Consider the following 16,757-nt stretch of genomic DNA (forward strand, 5'->3'; position numbering starts at 1 on the left):
AACTATATCAATACTTAAATACATTCTTCCGCATTTAAAAATCAATTTTGATTTGACTTGGACGTTTAAGAAACTTCAGGATTAAAATAATTAGGTATTTTAAATTACTTGTTGTCACTCAATTGTATTATATATATATATATATATATATATATATATATATATATATATATATATATATATATATATATATATATATATATATATATATATATATATATATATATAATACAATTATAATATATAATATAATATATATATATAAGGAATACTCGATTTTTTGAACCAATCATCAATTTCCGGTATGAATAATGCATGTATTTTTTAATTGGAATTTTACTAATTAAAACCTTTTTCAAATGATAACAAAGCTTTGCATTCCTCATGTTTTAGTGTGTGTATACCACGTGATAAATTACGTGATAAATGCTACATCGGAAGGCAACATATGGCTTCGAATGATGACTTAAAACTTAGATAACTTCTTTTTCTTCACATTTTAAATGAAACAAAGAGCCGTCTAAGCCACTGAAAGGAGCCCACCTTCGTGTTTTTACCGGAGTTTGATTATGTGATTATATTTTTCAAACACTTCGACAAACCTGTTTTCAAAATAATGTTTTGACAGCGCTTCATCAGGCGGCGGTTTTGTGAAAAGGTTTTTCGAAGCGTTTTATAAAACTAAACCCTAGTAAAATACTGACGGCGGGGCTATGAAAGCGGCGAAGACTGCGTAGATAGTAAAGTTACCTTTGTTTAAAGTCCTCATTTTAAGCAAAATGTTGCCTTCCAACGTTGCGTTTATGCCGTCATTTACCACGTGGTATACACACAGCTGTGTTTGGTAACAACGCATATTCAATAGAAAAAAAAATGAATATACATATGTTAAGAGTATGTTACTTAAATGAAAAGGACAATATTTTTCACATTTCTGGTATTTTTAGTTTGAAAAAAAAAATCTTTAGAAATGATTCAATCCGTTGCCATGTCGATAACCTTAGTTAGTATGGAGGCCGTAAAAGTCACCTCAATATTTTTGTTACATGTATTATTTTTATCCTTCAGACCTCAACATGTCTTGTGCCAGACACAGCCCAAAGCTTGTGCTGCTGGTGCTGAATTTCTTGTTGTTTGTAAGTACAATTTAGATGTAATATTTGCAATACGTATGCATCAGTCATTTGTAACCATGCCCCCCTAGGTCCGGGGGTATACTGGGGATAGCCGGGAAAATGGGCCGTGTTTTACCTTCCAGGTGGCTCCGCAGTGCCGGGTGAATGCGATGGTTTTGTCTTCGTGCCAAAAAATCTACAATCTGATTTTTTGTCAGCAATCTTATATCATTGGTTTGCAGATATTAAAGCCAAAATTGGCTCATTCCAAGACAAAAATTAAAAAAGTTGTAAAAACGGTTAATCTGAGGGAGTGCGGCTTTAAAACGTATTTTGATTTGAAACACGGCATGGACCTAATTCATGTCTTTGTTGTTGACAGGTCAGCGCCGTGACGTTTCTTGTGACAGGTCTCTGGCTGTTGGTGATTACCGGACTCTTTGAAACGGACATCAAGCGTCTACTGGACACCATCGAGTACGACGGAGTAAAAATCGGCACGTTCCTGTTTTCGGCTACGCTGTTGTTCATCATTGCGGGGGGAGTGCTACTGTTTGTGGCTGTGTTTGGAGCGGTCACCGCCTGGAAGAAAGTCAAAGGATGTCTCGTGGTGGTACGTATCTTGCCTATTGGCGCAGTTTCATTTTTTTAATGTTTTTTTTTAGAAAAGGAGGGCATTTATGTTTCTTTGATTAACTTTATTGTCTTCAAAATGACAATATCTATTTTCGACTGTATTTCAATCCAATGAAAATACAATCGAAATGATACGATTGTTTTCTTAAGTTTTCCTCTTATGAATTGATATGTGACTTCCCGAAGACCGAGAAAGTTGCACGGCATTCTTTTCTCTTGAAATACTTTGAATTATTTGAAAGTGTTTGAAGTGTGAATTAATCATAGTGTTACACTGAGCACACTATCTGTTATTTACGAGTAACTGTGAAAGGGACTAAACACCGGTACAATTGCAAGATTTTTTTTCTCAAAAACCTAATAAAATTAATAGCGTTGTGTACAACGCACTGAATTTCATTTGCTGGTGTATCACATCGCTTGTACGACACATTAATCTTACGATTTATTCCCATTAAAAAAACTTAATGGGTCTATCCACCACGTAAATTCCATTTATGTTTTGGTGGTGTGTAAGCTTATTAATTTTATACTCGCACTCGGGCCTTGCCCATTCGGCGAGTGCTCCATTAAGAAAGTTAGTCATTTTAGGTTGTTGGGAAATAGTGCACAGACGGAATGTAACCCTTGTTAGAGATATCCTTGTTCTTTAACGTGCACCAGTGAATAGCACTGGCTATACCCCTGGATTAATAGTCAAGTGTGTTACAACTAGAACAAGGATCCGCCCCTAAAATCTAAAAATAGCGTCGGTATATATGTAGCTACACTTATCAATGACCTTCACATGCTAAATATACGCACTTATCATTGGAAAAACATTATGCGCTATTTTAAAACAGGTCAGCTCAGCTGAGACATCGAAAACATATTATGAAAAATGAGTAAGGAAAAGTATTATCGGCATCATACTAGCTCGTGTCGAAAATTCTAGACTTGCTTTGAGCTGGAAGTAAGATTACATGTTTTATTGGTTCAAGTTTTGAGGAAATACTTTTTTGACAGTTTGGTTCAATCTGGTGTCTTGTCCCTTTAAATTTTGATGACCATAACGTGTTCCTTGCAGTACGTGATCGTGACGATCGTGGTGATAGTTCTACAGGGTGTCACCGTGGGCTTGATGATCAAGACAAGGATCCGGGTGAGCATCAGTTATTATTGTACCCCACTTTTTTTTTTACAATGGTAAAATCCCATTACCCGAAAAAGATACATTTTTGCCTACCAGAAAATTTTTCAACCTTATTGACACGTGAACAAGCGAAATTTTACTGCCAGGTCGTATTACAGCAGTGATATTTTGAATGTCATAAATAAATAAATAAAAATAGGGCAAATAAATGCTTCAATATTTAAGCCAAATCAATGACGTGATTGCCTCCCTTATACACATACAGCAGTGACGTCACTATTCAATGCCATATGACATTTATATAAATTTATCATTTTTGAGCTGTGCCCAATATACCATACTGGTATTATTCTCTGTATTATATAACTATTTTGGAACATGCTTGCAGAAAAGTATACTTACTATTTTCGTTGGAACAATATTATGTGCGATAATTGTCTTGATGGGGCTTGTATTTTTTAATTATGAAAAAAATGATAAAAGTTGGAAGAAGTATAAGATAATGATCATACAAAATATTTAGAGCCCAGGGGCGGTTCAAGGATTCCACGTTAGAGGGGATGTAACTTAGGGGCGTTCCCTCTTGACTTTTGACTCCGCCAGTAACGAAATTTATTTGATTTAAAGTATTGCAAGGGGGTTTGGGTGTTCTCCCCCATGATTTTTTTTTATCCATTTCTAGTCCGAAATGGTGCATTTTGAGCGTATTTTATACGTATTTTATTCTTCTTTTATTTTGAAATAAAGAGTAAACTAAGACGATTATTATTATTTATTTTTTATGGGGGTGGGGAGGGGTGGGGGGGTGAAGCCCCTATTAGACTCGTGCTCCACTGACTGTTCAAAGGCGGTAATACCGTTTGTGGTGTTTGTATATATGTGTACATGTGGTTTGTGTCTCCAGCTAGGTAATTGTCGTCTGGGCCCTTGCCTTGTGCCTCTAAACAGGTTGTGTTTTGGAATACCCGATAACTGGGCTTGTCCCTGTGGGTTTCAATGTATTACTGTTTTGTAGGGTAGCACCCAGAGGATGCCCGCTTGTCGAGGTTGATGACCATCACGCGCTAGTATTCATTATTTTTATAATTTTGTTAAATCTTAATCGATCATCATGGGCATATTGTTGTCGCTTCTTTGGACACTTATTTTTTTATATCATTGCATTGTCTGACACATACTTCGTTATGTACCGTGGGCAATATGGCTAAGAAAATGTCATAAATAATTAATGAGGCAGTTTCATTGGTTCCGCAAAGAACCTGAGCATGATTTACGGTTGAAAATTATTATCACAAATGCCGGAGTTGAACCGGGTCCGCATTCTCAGTACAATAATATTATACATTAGTCAAGACCACACGGCCACGGAGGCTTCTGACATTCTAAAGCTATTGAACAATATTTGAGTGTAACATGCGAATTAAGTGGAAGAAGAGTTGTCTCTCCTGCCTCATGCATATTGATTGAAACGAAATTTGTCAGTCAATTGTACCACGGTATGTATGAAGTGTAGCGGAAAAAAAGTACTGTGATAGCCGACGATGATAGCATTGGTGTCATGCTTTACCGTTCATTGCATAATATGCGTTAATGTAATATTTAAAAAAATATGCGACTGACTGTATTTCAGAGTAGCGATTGGCTTGAAGGTCAGCTGCTCAAACAGCTTGAAGGATACCAGGGCCCGACTGCGACGGACCAGACGTCGAAAAGCTTCAACCAGCTTTTTATGAAGGTCACATTCAAATGTTATTTGTTGATAAATTTTATGGCAAACTGAATTGATAGTTCCTTTGTCGGATTAACCGCATTTATTATTCAGAAATTGTCAAAAAATGGTGTCTTTGGCTCGTGGGCAATATAAGAATTTCTAGCATGGTCACATATTTTGATCTGCTTATATCTGGGCCCGGGGGAAGAATGCGCCAATTGTTATTAAAATTACATATTTCATATACGGACAGTCTAAATCTATGGTTGTATACTGGAAAGATAGATCTAAATTCATGCCATTTAATGACTTTTTTTTCATTTCCTCTTTCTTGCGAAATCAAGACTTTTTCAAAATGTTTCCTGATTAGGAAGCGCGTATTTCCCAATCGGGACGCAACAACAACCAGGCAGTGAAAACACTTTTCAGAATTCCCCGATCAGGAAAACGTTGAAGCTTTATCTGAAGTATGGGGAAAACCAACAAGAAATATTGATAACTTAGATTGATCTTTCTGGTTCACATCTATGTTTTTTTTATTGTCAGTAGACTAAATATCCATATTCATAGAACAATCTTACTAAGGTATATGAAAAAGAGTCGCTTTGTTTCCAGATAAGGCAAAAACATCTTAGAAATTTCCCGATCTGGAAACTCTGAAGGAATTCCCTTGTTTCCCAATCCGGCAAATTCCTTAACTGCTTGGTACTTAAATATACTTAAAAGTCGTTGTTGGTCAAGTTATAATACAATCAATGGGCGGGGGAAGACTTTATGAATCCTGAAAACAACACCACCATTTTATTAAACGTTTTACACATATCAGACGGAGTGCTGCGGCGTGTCAGCCCACGGTGATCCGAAGTCCGTATCAACGTCGACCACTTGGTATTCGGCGGGGTAAGAACAAGATTGATACCTATAATATATACATGCAGCAAGGGTAAATGTCACTTAGGAGCTAAGATTATGAAAAGGGTAGAAAATAGGAAGATATATTGGTCACAGGTTGCTACAATATTTATTCATACTGTTTACTTTTGTTATAGTATTTGGGCGTTCATGTGTGTCTGTGCGCATGTGTGCGTGCGTGAATATCCTAGGAAAGTTTTTCTGCCTAGGCTACGAAATGTATCATAACAGTATTACAAAAGTGCTTTTTAAATATTGGGGTTCTTTTCTATGAAATTGCTCTGTTGTCGATAACCAATATCTGTATAGATTTTTGACTGCCGGACTTTTTCGTGATTTCCGTTACACTACACTACACTACACTACACTTCGCTATAATACACTATACTACAATATCTAACATAACACTACACTACACTATATTACATTACACTAAACTCCATTATATTACATTTCAATATACTACACTACACTGCACTGCAATACACTACACTATATTACATTACACTACACTTTACAACACTACTCTCCACTACAATCCATTACAATACACTATACTACAATCCACTTCAGTACACTACACTAATAAATATTTGTTTACAAACCCAGAGCGGAAGTACCGGCTACGTGTTGCAAGGGTGTGACGTCATCCACGGCAGGAAACGTTTGGACATCCTGTACCAACACCCCGAAAAACTACTACACTAAGGTACACGTACTGTACTGAGTATTCATGCAAATACTTAAAAGCTATATAAAGGGTTTTGTCACTGTTCCTATATGTTTGTTATAACTATGGATGATTTTCTGTGGAAATAAAGAACGTGTCATAAAGAAGTTGTTTAAATATTTCAGTTTTTAGTGCTCAACGGTTTTACTTATGTTAAACAAACACATTTTGTTACAGGAACCAATAGTATTTTTGGCGATGTTTCATTGACGTATGCCATATATATCGTGTGTTTTTATATGAGCGAAATGAGTTACTTTAAAGTATATATCATCCTTCTTTCACAGCCCTGTTTCAACAGAATAGATGACATCATCAATACTGCAAGTCTGATCTCCAACATCGTGTCCGGAATCAACTTCATCATGCATGTAAGCACCGACCTTCAAACTATTTACCCACAATCCTTAGAGCGCGCTCGGAAAGTATCTTGAACTTCCGCAAATTAATAAACTATAGCGGATATGATCTCGGATTAAATCTAACTTAAATGATTTCATAGCAATACGTTGTGTTAACTAGGTAATATCGTACAAACTTGTATGTAGGTTGATTAAAGTTTAAGTTACACTCATATTTAAAATCGATACTGAACATGTATAGCATAAAATTTGAGTGATAAACTTTTAATAATGCATTCATAGAACATATTAATTACTGATAACAAGATTGTAACCGTGTTTTAATGGCTGAAAACGCACAAATATTTAATGTCTGGTGAGTGCTAAAAGATTTACAGTGATCAACTTTCTTCTCATAAGGTATAAATAACGTGTGTTGTACACATTTCTTTCAAATTAAACACAGTATCCTTTTTAACAACCATTGTTTTCGATATTTCTTTATCCTTTTCGTTAAATTAAAACAATTGTATCAATTGTGGTACATCTTATCTGGGAGTATGAGTTCATCTTTAATTTGACTGGTATATACTTAACATTGCAAGAATATGATATTATCTGTGACATAAACTTCACAATGCACGTTCTCCATCATAAAATACAAGTATTTCTTACAGGTTCTTGCTGTAATTCTGGCTTGCTTGACCCTGGACCGTGCCAAAAACCGTATCCAGCATGTGTAAGTAGCTAATTGTCTTATGATAAGTGCGTGGTACTAAACTTAGCCCGAGGGGTAATACAAACGTTCGTAGACACCTTTTAACACGGATCGTACTATGGTTCGATCACAATTTATAGGCTTGAGCTTTAGCTCAGGACTTTTTTATTGACCACAATAAATCAACTGAGTCCTTGTGGAGTTTAAAATCATACTAGAATGTACCAGATATCAACGAAAATCGCTTTGTGAAACATACCAAGAATAATGTTTGATTTACAAGATAAGTTAAAAGTAAGAGTGCGTCTCATTTTGCATAAATTAACAGTAAACACACGTTTGAAACACGGATATGAAATGGAAAACTCCTGAAAACTAGAAAACTCCTCACAGTTCTGGTTTTGATTTCATTTGAACAATATTGCATACAAATTCTATAAGTAAGATACTACAGGGGAGGGAACTCAGATTTACAGTACAAACTTTCTTCAATGCGATTTTCCCCCTTTGCGCTTTTATAGCAAACAAATTATATTTATAGTAACTAAATGGTAAGTGAGTAAGTGAGAAGCTGTGCGGGTTGGTCGCTTAGGGTTCGTGCGAGCGAGTATCAAAATGAAGGAATCATCGCTCATTCCTTTCAGCACTATCGGTGCTTTCATTAGTGAAGCTTTCCAACAATAAGACCTAACTATAGACAATTAACAAACAAAAATATAAAACAATCAAAAATATAATTGATATCAACACTTCATGCAATTCTTAAAAGTTCAAGCCAATGCGGCTGAATTTTCCTTCATTAATTAGAGCTTTCATCCAAATTCCAGGGCTTCGCCCAAAATTCCACCAGTAATTCGCCGAAAGTAAAGGTAAATACTCAAATTTGATTATTTTAGTCAATGTTGTTGTTTAGCAGGAGTAGACACTAACAATCCACAATTGAGATGGAATCAATACAACGTAGTATACATGTTCAAATAAAAAATACTGCGAGTGCGAGGAGTTTGAAGCTTAGTGCCACGCATTTCATTTCTTTGTTAAAATACAGCCTACAGTTTTAAACCAATGAATTTGAAGATATTGATATGTCATTAATTAATAGGCTAAATCATTTAGAATTTCAACTTTCGCGGCTGTTTAAAGGACCGCCTACTGCCACACATCCAATATATTCACTGAGTCAGATTTTGCGTTGTCATTGTATCAGAGAATGAGATTGTATTCTAAGTCAGTAAAAAGACCTGAAGTAAAATCTTAATGATTAAGAATGGCACGTTCGCTCAACCTATTCTTAATCAGACACTGTCGGTTTAAATTGACATGTAAAACGATATGGTTTTTTTTTTTTCTCTTGTAGTGCACCAAATACCTCAAGGGTCAATCCACCACCGTATATCAGCATGTAAGTAACGAAACTTAAAACAATTTCACAGTGTTTAGGACTCCTGATTCAGCCGTCTCATATCAAACCTAACTGTCGACTTGTCGACATAGCTGAAACGAACAAATTTGAAATCAAGACCCAATGTTGAACATGTGGCGATGTAAGTTTCCCACGAAAAGTAGAAAAAAAAATCGATATTTTTATCCTTAATCATCGAGCAAATGTTAACGTGTCGACCAATAATTAAGCCAGTAAAGTAAAATTTTGTCAAGTTTATTTAATTTGGTTTGCTTTGGATTATCGGTCGACACGTTGAGAAGTTGATAGCAAAAACAGGAGTCCATACAGTCTGGTTAGTGCTTAAACTGTGTTGGGGGGGGGGAGGGGGTGTTAAGAGTCACAGGGGTTGTCACACAAAGACTGTAAATTCCATTTGTTGGGTGTATTTTGTGCTTCCAAATGATATTATTTCAAGAACTATTTGCATACAGTCGAACCCCGTTGGCTCGAACTCGAACCGGCGAAATACCGCAAGCCTCGGAAAATTCGAGCAAAGCGGGAATGCTGACATTCAGTATTAAGAAATCGGTCTTTGACTTCCAATTCGAGCCAACGAGGATTTCGAGCCAAGCGACCTCGAACCAACGGGGTTTGACTGCAATACATTGTACACTAGACTTATTTTCGTACTGAAACATTGTAGCCATTACCTGGTTCTTTGTTTATATATGTTACTTAATAAATATGCTCTCAATGTATGGTCTAAATAAAAAATCTGTCTACTATTAACCATCAATAAGTATTGCAAGTCTAAATTAAGGTAAAAACCTCTTTGAAGCACTTTGGGCTGATTGATTTTTCTTTGCTTTCAGCGATGCTGTTGTGAAGAACAAATTCAACGTCACCAAGACAAAGGCTCTGGGTGGAAAGAAATTCTAACCATTTTACCTGAAAAAACCCTGTCAGTTTATTCATACATTACAAGTTCGACGTTTATAAGATTTATTAAAATTTGAATGTTATCTTAATCAAGCCCCTTTTCATTAATTTCAATGAAATAAACTTGGCCTGAGTTTTAAAAATTGAAAATAAAACCATTGTGGAAACAGCTTTTCTCTTAAATAAAATGTGAAATGAAAAAGGTCCCATCGATATCGGAGGAGACCGCATGATATAATGGGCAAAATATAGATTGATGCAAAAAAATAATATATCTTAGTTTTAATGCATCATTATGTTTAACTTATTTGACTTTTATTATCACAACAGCAAAAAAGCATGAGGGTTGTGTAAAGATAAAAGTGTTAGCGATATTTTGGCGCTTTTAACGGGGTTATTCTTGACCACGTAGCTATAAACAAAAAAACGTTTATGAAGGCTAACAATTTTTTTGTCTGTGTTTTTTATATGGACACTTTGTGAAGACATTATAATTGTTTATCAACTTTTTAATTTGTTTGCATGTAGTTGTGTTTTGTAAAAATGAGGGGATCGAACAGACGGCTTGATTAAAGGGGTACACTTTAGGGTATTTTTTATTTTGTGATGCATTATTATGTTCATTGGATTTTTATGCTTAAAAAGGTAGCAATATTTTCGCGCTTTTTACTGCGGATTTTGTGGCTACGTAGCTATTAATTGGATTTTTTTTGATTTTTTAAAGGCTTACATATTTCAAAAAAACGGATACCTTGTAAGGAGATATTAATTGTTTATAAACTTGTAAACTTTAATGAATTTAGTTGTGTATTGTAAAAAGTATTGTTTTGTTATTCTTTATTAAACGTTGAATTTAAAGAGTTGCTCATATGTGTCCTTTCCGTATTCCATATAATCAGTCCTTATAAATCCACTTCGAGCCAGAGAGTAAATCGAGCCAAGCCATCTCGTAAAATGCCTAACACTGGAATGGGCGGTGACTAAGATATCTCAGCATCCCTGCACTTGACGAGGCTGGTACCAATTTTGCCATTTAGGGGACGCTCTACCCTTCAATATGCACCCCGACGAACCAGCTGAGTTCGACTGTATAACTAAAATCGCGTTTCCATATAAAATACTATACTGTGAGTACCTAAATCGGAACACTTTCGACACTATTTTTAAAATATTTTGAGTTAGACTTGCACCACATCTACAAAATTTTCCATCAGCACACTATGATTCAAGACTAATTGGTTGATATAAATGGCATTTTTCAAGATACTACCAATCTTCATGAAAAGTACTTTATTAACCGCATAATAAAGGACTGCCATTTTCGTCCTCGGAGTACCTAAATATGGAACATTTATTATTCGTTATTTATTTTTATGTATTCTTTTAAAATTATTGCTCCATGATTTGTTTAAGTAAATTAATAATTTTTGTTATTTCCAGCTTGTTTTTTTGTTTGTCATTTTTGTCAGTAAAATTTGATGATTTCAGTAAAATACAGGCTGTACCAGTATGCTGTGATTGTGGCAAGCATGATGTCTTTACCCCGCGTGCCATGTATTGACATTTGAACATGAAAAACTTCAAAAGTTAGCAGTATTTGAAACACTTACCGGAGAATCGTGTTCTTTGGAATATGTATCTAAGACAAACATCTTTATTGATTAAAATAATAAATAAACTGATCTCAATCAGAAAAACACTTTAATGATGGGTGTTCCATATTTAGGTACTGTTCCGATTTAGGTACTCAACCAGTATTATAATGCAAACAACCTTTTAATCTTTAAAACATCCGTTTCAAAATCCCAAAGTTACCAATCATAATAATATAAATTCTGATTTTATTGTTTGAGAACTTCAAAGTATCATTCAGAGCAGCATTGAATTCAGTTAAGTTGTTTGCAGCTAACGTTTGGTTTTCCGCTTGCAGTGAATGCGCTGTAGATCAACAGGGAAACAAAACCAAACAGCTAACTTAAAGTTACACTTTTATTCAAAATCAATACGATGTAGATACAAATGTATAACAAACATAAATTTTGAGTGATAAACCTTTAACTACTTACTCAATAATGCATTTATGGAACATATTAATTTCTGATAACAAGATTATAATCGTGTATTAAACAGCTGTAAACGCAAAAATATTAAGCGATTGGTGAGTTCTAAAAAAATAACTGTGATTACTATGGTCTAATAAGGTATAAATACCGTGTTTTCTGCACCTTTGTTTCAAATTCATTGTTTTCGACATTTATTCATCCTCTTTAGTATATTAAATCAGTTGTATTAATTGTGGTAAATGTTATTCGGGTGTAAGAGTGCATCTTTAAGCGACTGTTACCCGTTACATAATTCTGGGCAGCAGTCCCTAGTCATTGTACACTATAAATAACTTGTCAATTAATTAATTTAGTTTGAGGTTTTTCACCACGGAACAGAGGCGGGTGATTCGTCTAAGTACATGCGACAGTATCGTAACCATGACCACATTAATAAAAACGCATCCTCTACCATTTTACAAGTCTGTAAACATACAATGGTTGATTAGAATATGTTAAACAACTCGAACCGACTTTCCTACCTAACCCCGACCGAAGCGCAACCATTTCTGAACGAAATCCGACCATATTACTGAAGAAATCTAATCATAAAACGACCAAATCAAAACAATTTTCAACCCAAGCAGACAATTAACCTGACATCATTTGATCGTGAAAAAAGGCGTGCTATGACCGCCAAGCTCATATAAACGTAAAAAAATCGGTTTAATATTACCGACCCATCCACAGTGTGTGTAAACCACGTGATAAATTACGCCATTAATGCTACGTCTGATTGCAACATTTTCCTTTGAATGAAGACTTTAAACAATTGACTAATATTGGTCATACTCCGATTAAATATGACAATCGTTGGTATTCTGAAGTTGGCTTTATACCAGGAAATAACGTCGGTCAGCCACCGGATAGGACGGGAATCCCAAATTCATATTGGGTAATATTCTAACGTCGGTCAAACGATGTCCCGACCAAAAGCCAACGTCTATCCCACGTCGATCCGACGTCATGTACCTGCTGGGATGTTTGAAGTTGTTATTATAACTAAATTATGGCATGTTGTGTTACTTACAATAAATGGGAGGATGGCGTGCTCATTTATGTTGGCATGCAAAAGAAACTGCTGCCTATGTATTAAGTTCACTATCTTTGATCTGTAACTAGCATACTATTTACTACATCAAGAGTGTTCAGTCTTAAGGGACTTGTTCATGGGTTGTAAAATGCACTCTTTTGGGATGCTTTTTATTACAAAATAAGATTCTGACCACTGGAACCCTTCCGCAAATGTTGATATATGCTTTGTTGTCCACCATTTTGAAATGCGTACTAACGTCATTCAATGATTGGTTGATTGACATAATCACGTGATGCTAGCCATGTTTTCTAGAAAGGTTTTCCATTCGTTTAACATGAGGTCATATGCACGAGTGGATATGGTATTGGTTATAATGCATTACAGGGAAAATATGTTTGATTCCAAAACATAAGCAAGTCCCTTCAAAATAGGAATTATCTTTAAGTTAGTCACAATGAACGGTTTTTTATTAATTAAAACATAATTTTATTATGTATTAAGAATAATTGAAATAAAATACTTAAGTCTGTTAAAATTAAGAGGTGTTGAGAGTTTCCAGTATAATGTCATAATTTTTTATATACAACTGAACGTATCTTTGACCTTCGTAAAGTGTGACTCCGTGGACATCGCCATATGACGTCATATTTTCAATTTACGTGATAACTACGATAAAACATTTTTTGTTTGTCGATGCTCAATTTTATATGACAAACAACATGCAAATATATATAACACGGTATTTGAAAAATATTGATGGGAGGGGTTTTAAAAATTTGAATAGCGTTTGATATGTACATGTATTTCGAAATTCTTACATTGATACAATGTTATACATCAGATATTTAGATAAATGCAAAACCAACACCACTTAACATCATAAAAACATTTCTGTTGTTTTGGTATTAAATGTTGCTACTCATTTTTCACCCACTATTCTTTGCCTTATATCTTTCACCGTGTCTTTTCCGCGAATCAAATCTGCTGCTTTTTCGGCTATCATAATAGTAGGCGCGTTCGTATTTCCCGCGTTAATGGTGTGAAAAGCAGAGGCATCGACGACCCTTAGACCTTTGATACCTTTAACTTTTAATTGAGGGTCCAGAACAGTTGTAGGGTCATTTTCTGCGCCCATTTTGCACGTACATGAAGGATGGTACCCTGTAAAAGTTAAGTGCCGTACTACGCATTCCCAATATCCATCGGTGTTGAATTCATGTTGGGAACAAAATGAGACCTTCATACGCCTAATATCCGCCCCGAGGCTTTTCATTGTCGGTGTATTTAAGTATTTCTCCCACAGACGAATACCCCCTATCATGACTTCTAAATCACGTTTGTCAGAAAAGTACCTCGGATCTATGACTGGATAATCATATGGATCTTTACTGCGCAATCTAAGTGTACCCCTACTTTTAGGGTGATTTGCAAGAATGATAAAGTTCATTCCTTGTGCATTCGCAGACTCAGGTAAATACGCCTTAGCAACATCCGCCTTTATATTCAAGTATGTGTCATTTTGGGCGAGTATACCGGAAAACAATACAAATTGTATATCCGGTGGCGCTTTACCATCACTCCTGTCATTTATCGCAGAATAGCCATGCACTTCACTACCTGCAAAAGCTAGCGGTCCATCGCCAAGAACCATCCATTTAAGCTGTGTGACTAAGCTATCTTTAACCTTTTGAGTTGTACTATAATCTTGGTTGATATCGTTGTACATGTATACGGCAGGATGATCCTGTAAATTGTCACCAACGGGTAAGTCGGCTATGACGGGTATTTTCAAATCTTCCAAATGCTTTTTATGGCCTATACCCGACAGCATGAGCAACTGTGGTGAGTTAATAGCTCCTGCCGAAACAATTATCTCCTTTCTTGCCTGAACATAACCTTTTTTGCCATTGCGCATGAAGTTAACTCCTCTGGCTTTTTTGTCTTTAATGTCAAGTTTTGTTACAAAGGTATTCACAACGATGTCCAAGTTATCTCTCTTGCCTGATCTTCCTAAAAACGTTAATCCTGTACTCGATCGAACACCTCGATCAACGGTTAGCTGGACTTTGCTTACACCATCGATGTCGTCGGAATTATAGTCGATATAACGATACCCTAATTCCTTCAATGCGTTGAGAAAATGTGACGTCATGGGAAGATCCGGGACGGAAGATACAGACAACGGACCGCCAGAGTGATGAAATTTAGAATGTTTTAGATCTTGAATTTTAATATCTTCAGACTTCATAAAGTACGGCAACACTTCTTCATAGCTCCAACCCTCACATCCATTTGCTGCCCAATTATCATAATCGTAAGGAATTCCTCGAGTGTATTGCAAAATATTTATGGCGCTTGAACCTCCTAGAACACGACCTCGCGGCCAATAGGACCGATTTTCTTTTAAGCCCCAGCACGCACCTTCTTGTGGCTCTGTATAGTATTCCCAGTCATATTTCGAGTGACCGAGCTTTGACCATTGCATCGGAATATGCAACGCCGGGTCTTCATCGTAAAAGCCGCCCGCTTCTAGCAGGAGAACAGTGTTCTCCTTGTCCTCCGAGAGACGTGCAGCAACCACTGACCCTGCTGATCCCCCACCAATTACGATGTAGTCGTATTCACTTTGAATCGTCTCAGACAAAATCTTTCGATGACTTTCGTATGTCTTCGTGTCCGTTAGAAAATAATACAGAACTAACGCAACGGTAGCAAACACAAGTGCTTGTTTGACACTCATCGTTATTAAAACTTAATATCACCACCACATTTAAATCTATTTCAACGAATAGTTTGCTAAATGACACTACATACGGGCAATATAGGTTACGCTAAAGATAACATTTATCATGCAAACCTACTCATGCAATCACACATGCGCGGATATGAACATTATCTCTGAATACATATGCCGTTAACCTTGACAAATGACAGACTCTTGCCCGTCTAGCTTTAAAGCTGCACATTCACAGATTTACCATTTTTACAACTTCTTTATTTTTTGTCTTGGAAAGAGCAAATTTTTGCGTAAATATCTGCAAAACAATGATATTAGATTGCTGACAAAAGATCGCAGATTTTAATATAATCGTTCGAAAAATTAATGTTTTACGTTACTAATGGTTTAAGAAAAATGCACAAAACAACAATTTTTGAACTTAATTATTAAAATCTTCGATCTATTTTTTGTCAGCAGTCTTATATAACTCTTTTCTATGGAATTTCGCAAAAATTGGCTCGTTCCAAGACAATAAATAAAAAAAGTTGTCAAAACGTTCAATCTGTGAGAGTGCAGATTTAAATGGACTAGCTCATGATATTATAAAATGAACTTATTCCGTATGACGAAATTGTTGCAAATCTCAAAGAGTGTTACAATTAAGATGCAAAAAGCGGAAACCCTTCAGCAAATGTAGATTCTTTTTATATCAAATATCGTCTTAAGACGTCAATTTTCATAAGCATTAACATCGCGAATAATCACTTAAATACAGCTTTTTGTTGGTGCGAGATTGGTTGATTGGCATTATCATGTGATGTTATCAAAATTATACCGCTTTGTCCCGGTGACCTGTGGTTAAGTCTCCGCTTTTTATGTTTTCTTGACGTTACCTGCGTGAGTTCGCACCTCACTAAAACCAAAATACTTTTCGATACTATAATGGTATTTTTCTTGTTATCATAGAATATAACGACTATAAAATATGTTTGTGTGTGGTGAGGGAAGAGGATAGATGAATAACCGGGAAAACTAATTCTTGGTTAAAACATGAGGGAGTACATTTAAACCGAAATACTCATAGAGTCAAGCGAACAGTATTTAATATTTATATTCACATACACTTAATCTGGTTTAAACCCCCAGTAAATTTACATTTTACTGACCGTTCCAAGGCGGTACCTTGCTAAACATATCTAGTTTTTATATATAGTATATATGCACTGTGCTGCTTGTGGAGTTTTGTGCTGTTCTTCCATGTTTCTTGTTTGTGATTTTATGT

General features: G+C 35.7%; 2 protein-coding genes across 2 annotated transcripts; one reads left to right on the top strand and one right to left on the bottom strand.

The window, feature by feature from the left end:
- Window positions 1-265: 265 nt before the first annotated feature.
- LOC128235072 (tetraspanin-11-like) lies at window positions 266-10,470 on the top strand. The gene is made up of 11 exons (XM_052949787.1): window positions 266-302; window positions 1,069-1,136; window positions 1,498-1,728; window positions 2,818-2,892; window positions 4,514-4,618; window positions 5,421-5,494; window positions 6,116-6,215; window positions 6,524-6,607; window positions 7,255-7,316; window positions 8,653-8,697; window positions 9,552-10,470. Exons 2-11 carry the CDS (start codon window positions 1,077-1,079, stop codon window positions 9,616-9,618), a joined length of 903 nt encoding a protein of 300 aa, XP_052805747.1. The 5' UTR covers window positions 266-302; window positions 1,069-1,076; the 3' UTR covers window positions 9,619-10,470.
- A 3,072-nt stretch (window positions 10,471-13,542) lies between these two features.
- Window positions 13,543-15,567, bottom strand: LOC128233902 (L-sorbose 1-dehydrogenase-like). The gene has a single exon (XM_052947773.1). The coding sequence runs from the start codon at window positions 15,494-15,496 to the stop codon at window positions 13,676-13,678; it is 1,821 nt and encodes a 606-aa protein (XP_052803733.1). The 5' UTR covers window positions 15,497-15,567; the 3' UTR covers window positions 13,543-13,675.
- Window positions 15,568-16,757: the final 1,190 nt, after the last annotated feature.

This window comes from Mya arenaria, chromosome 5, assembly GCF_026914265.1.
Source record: "Mya arenaria isolate MELC-2E11 chromosome 5, ASM2691426v1".
NCBI classification, from domain to species: Eukaryota; Metazoa; Mollusca; class Bivalvia; order Myida; family Myidae; genus Mya; species Mya arenaria.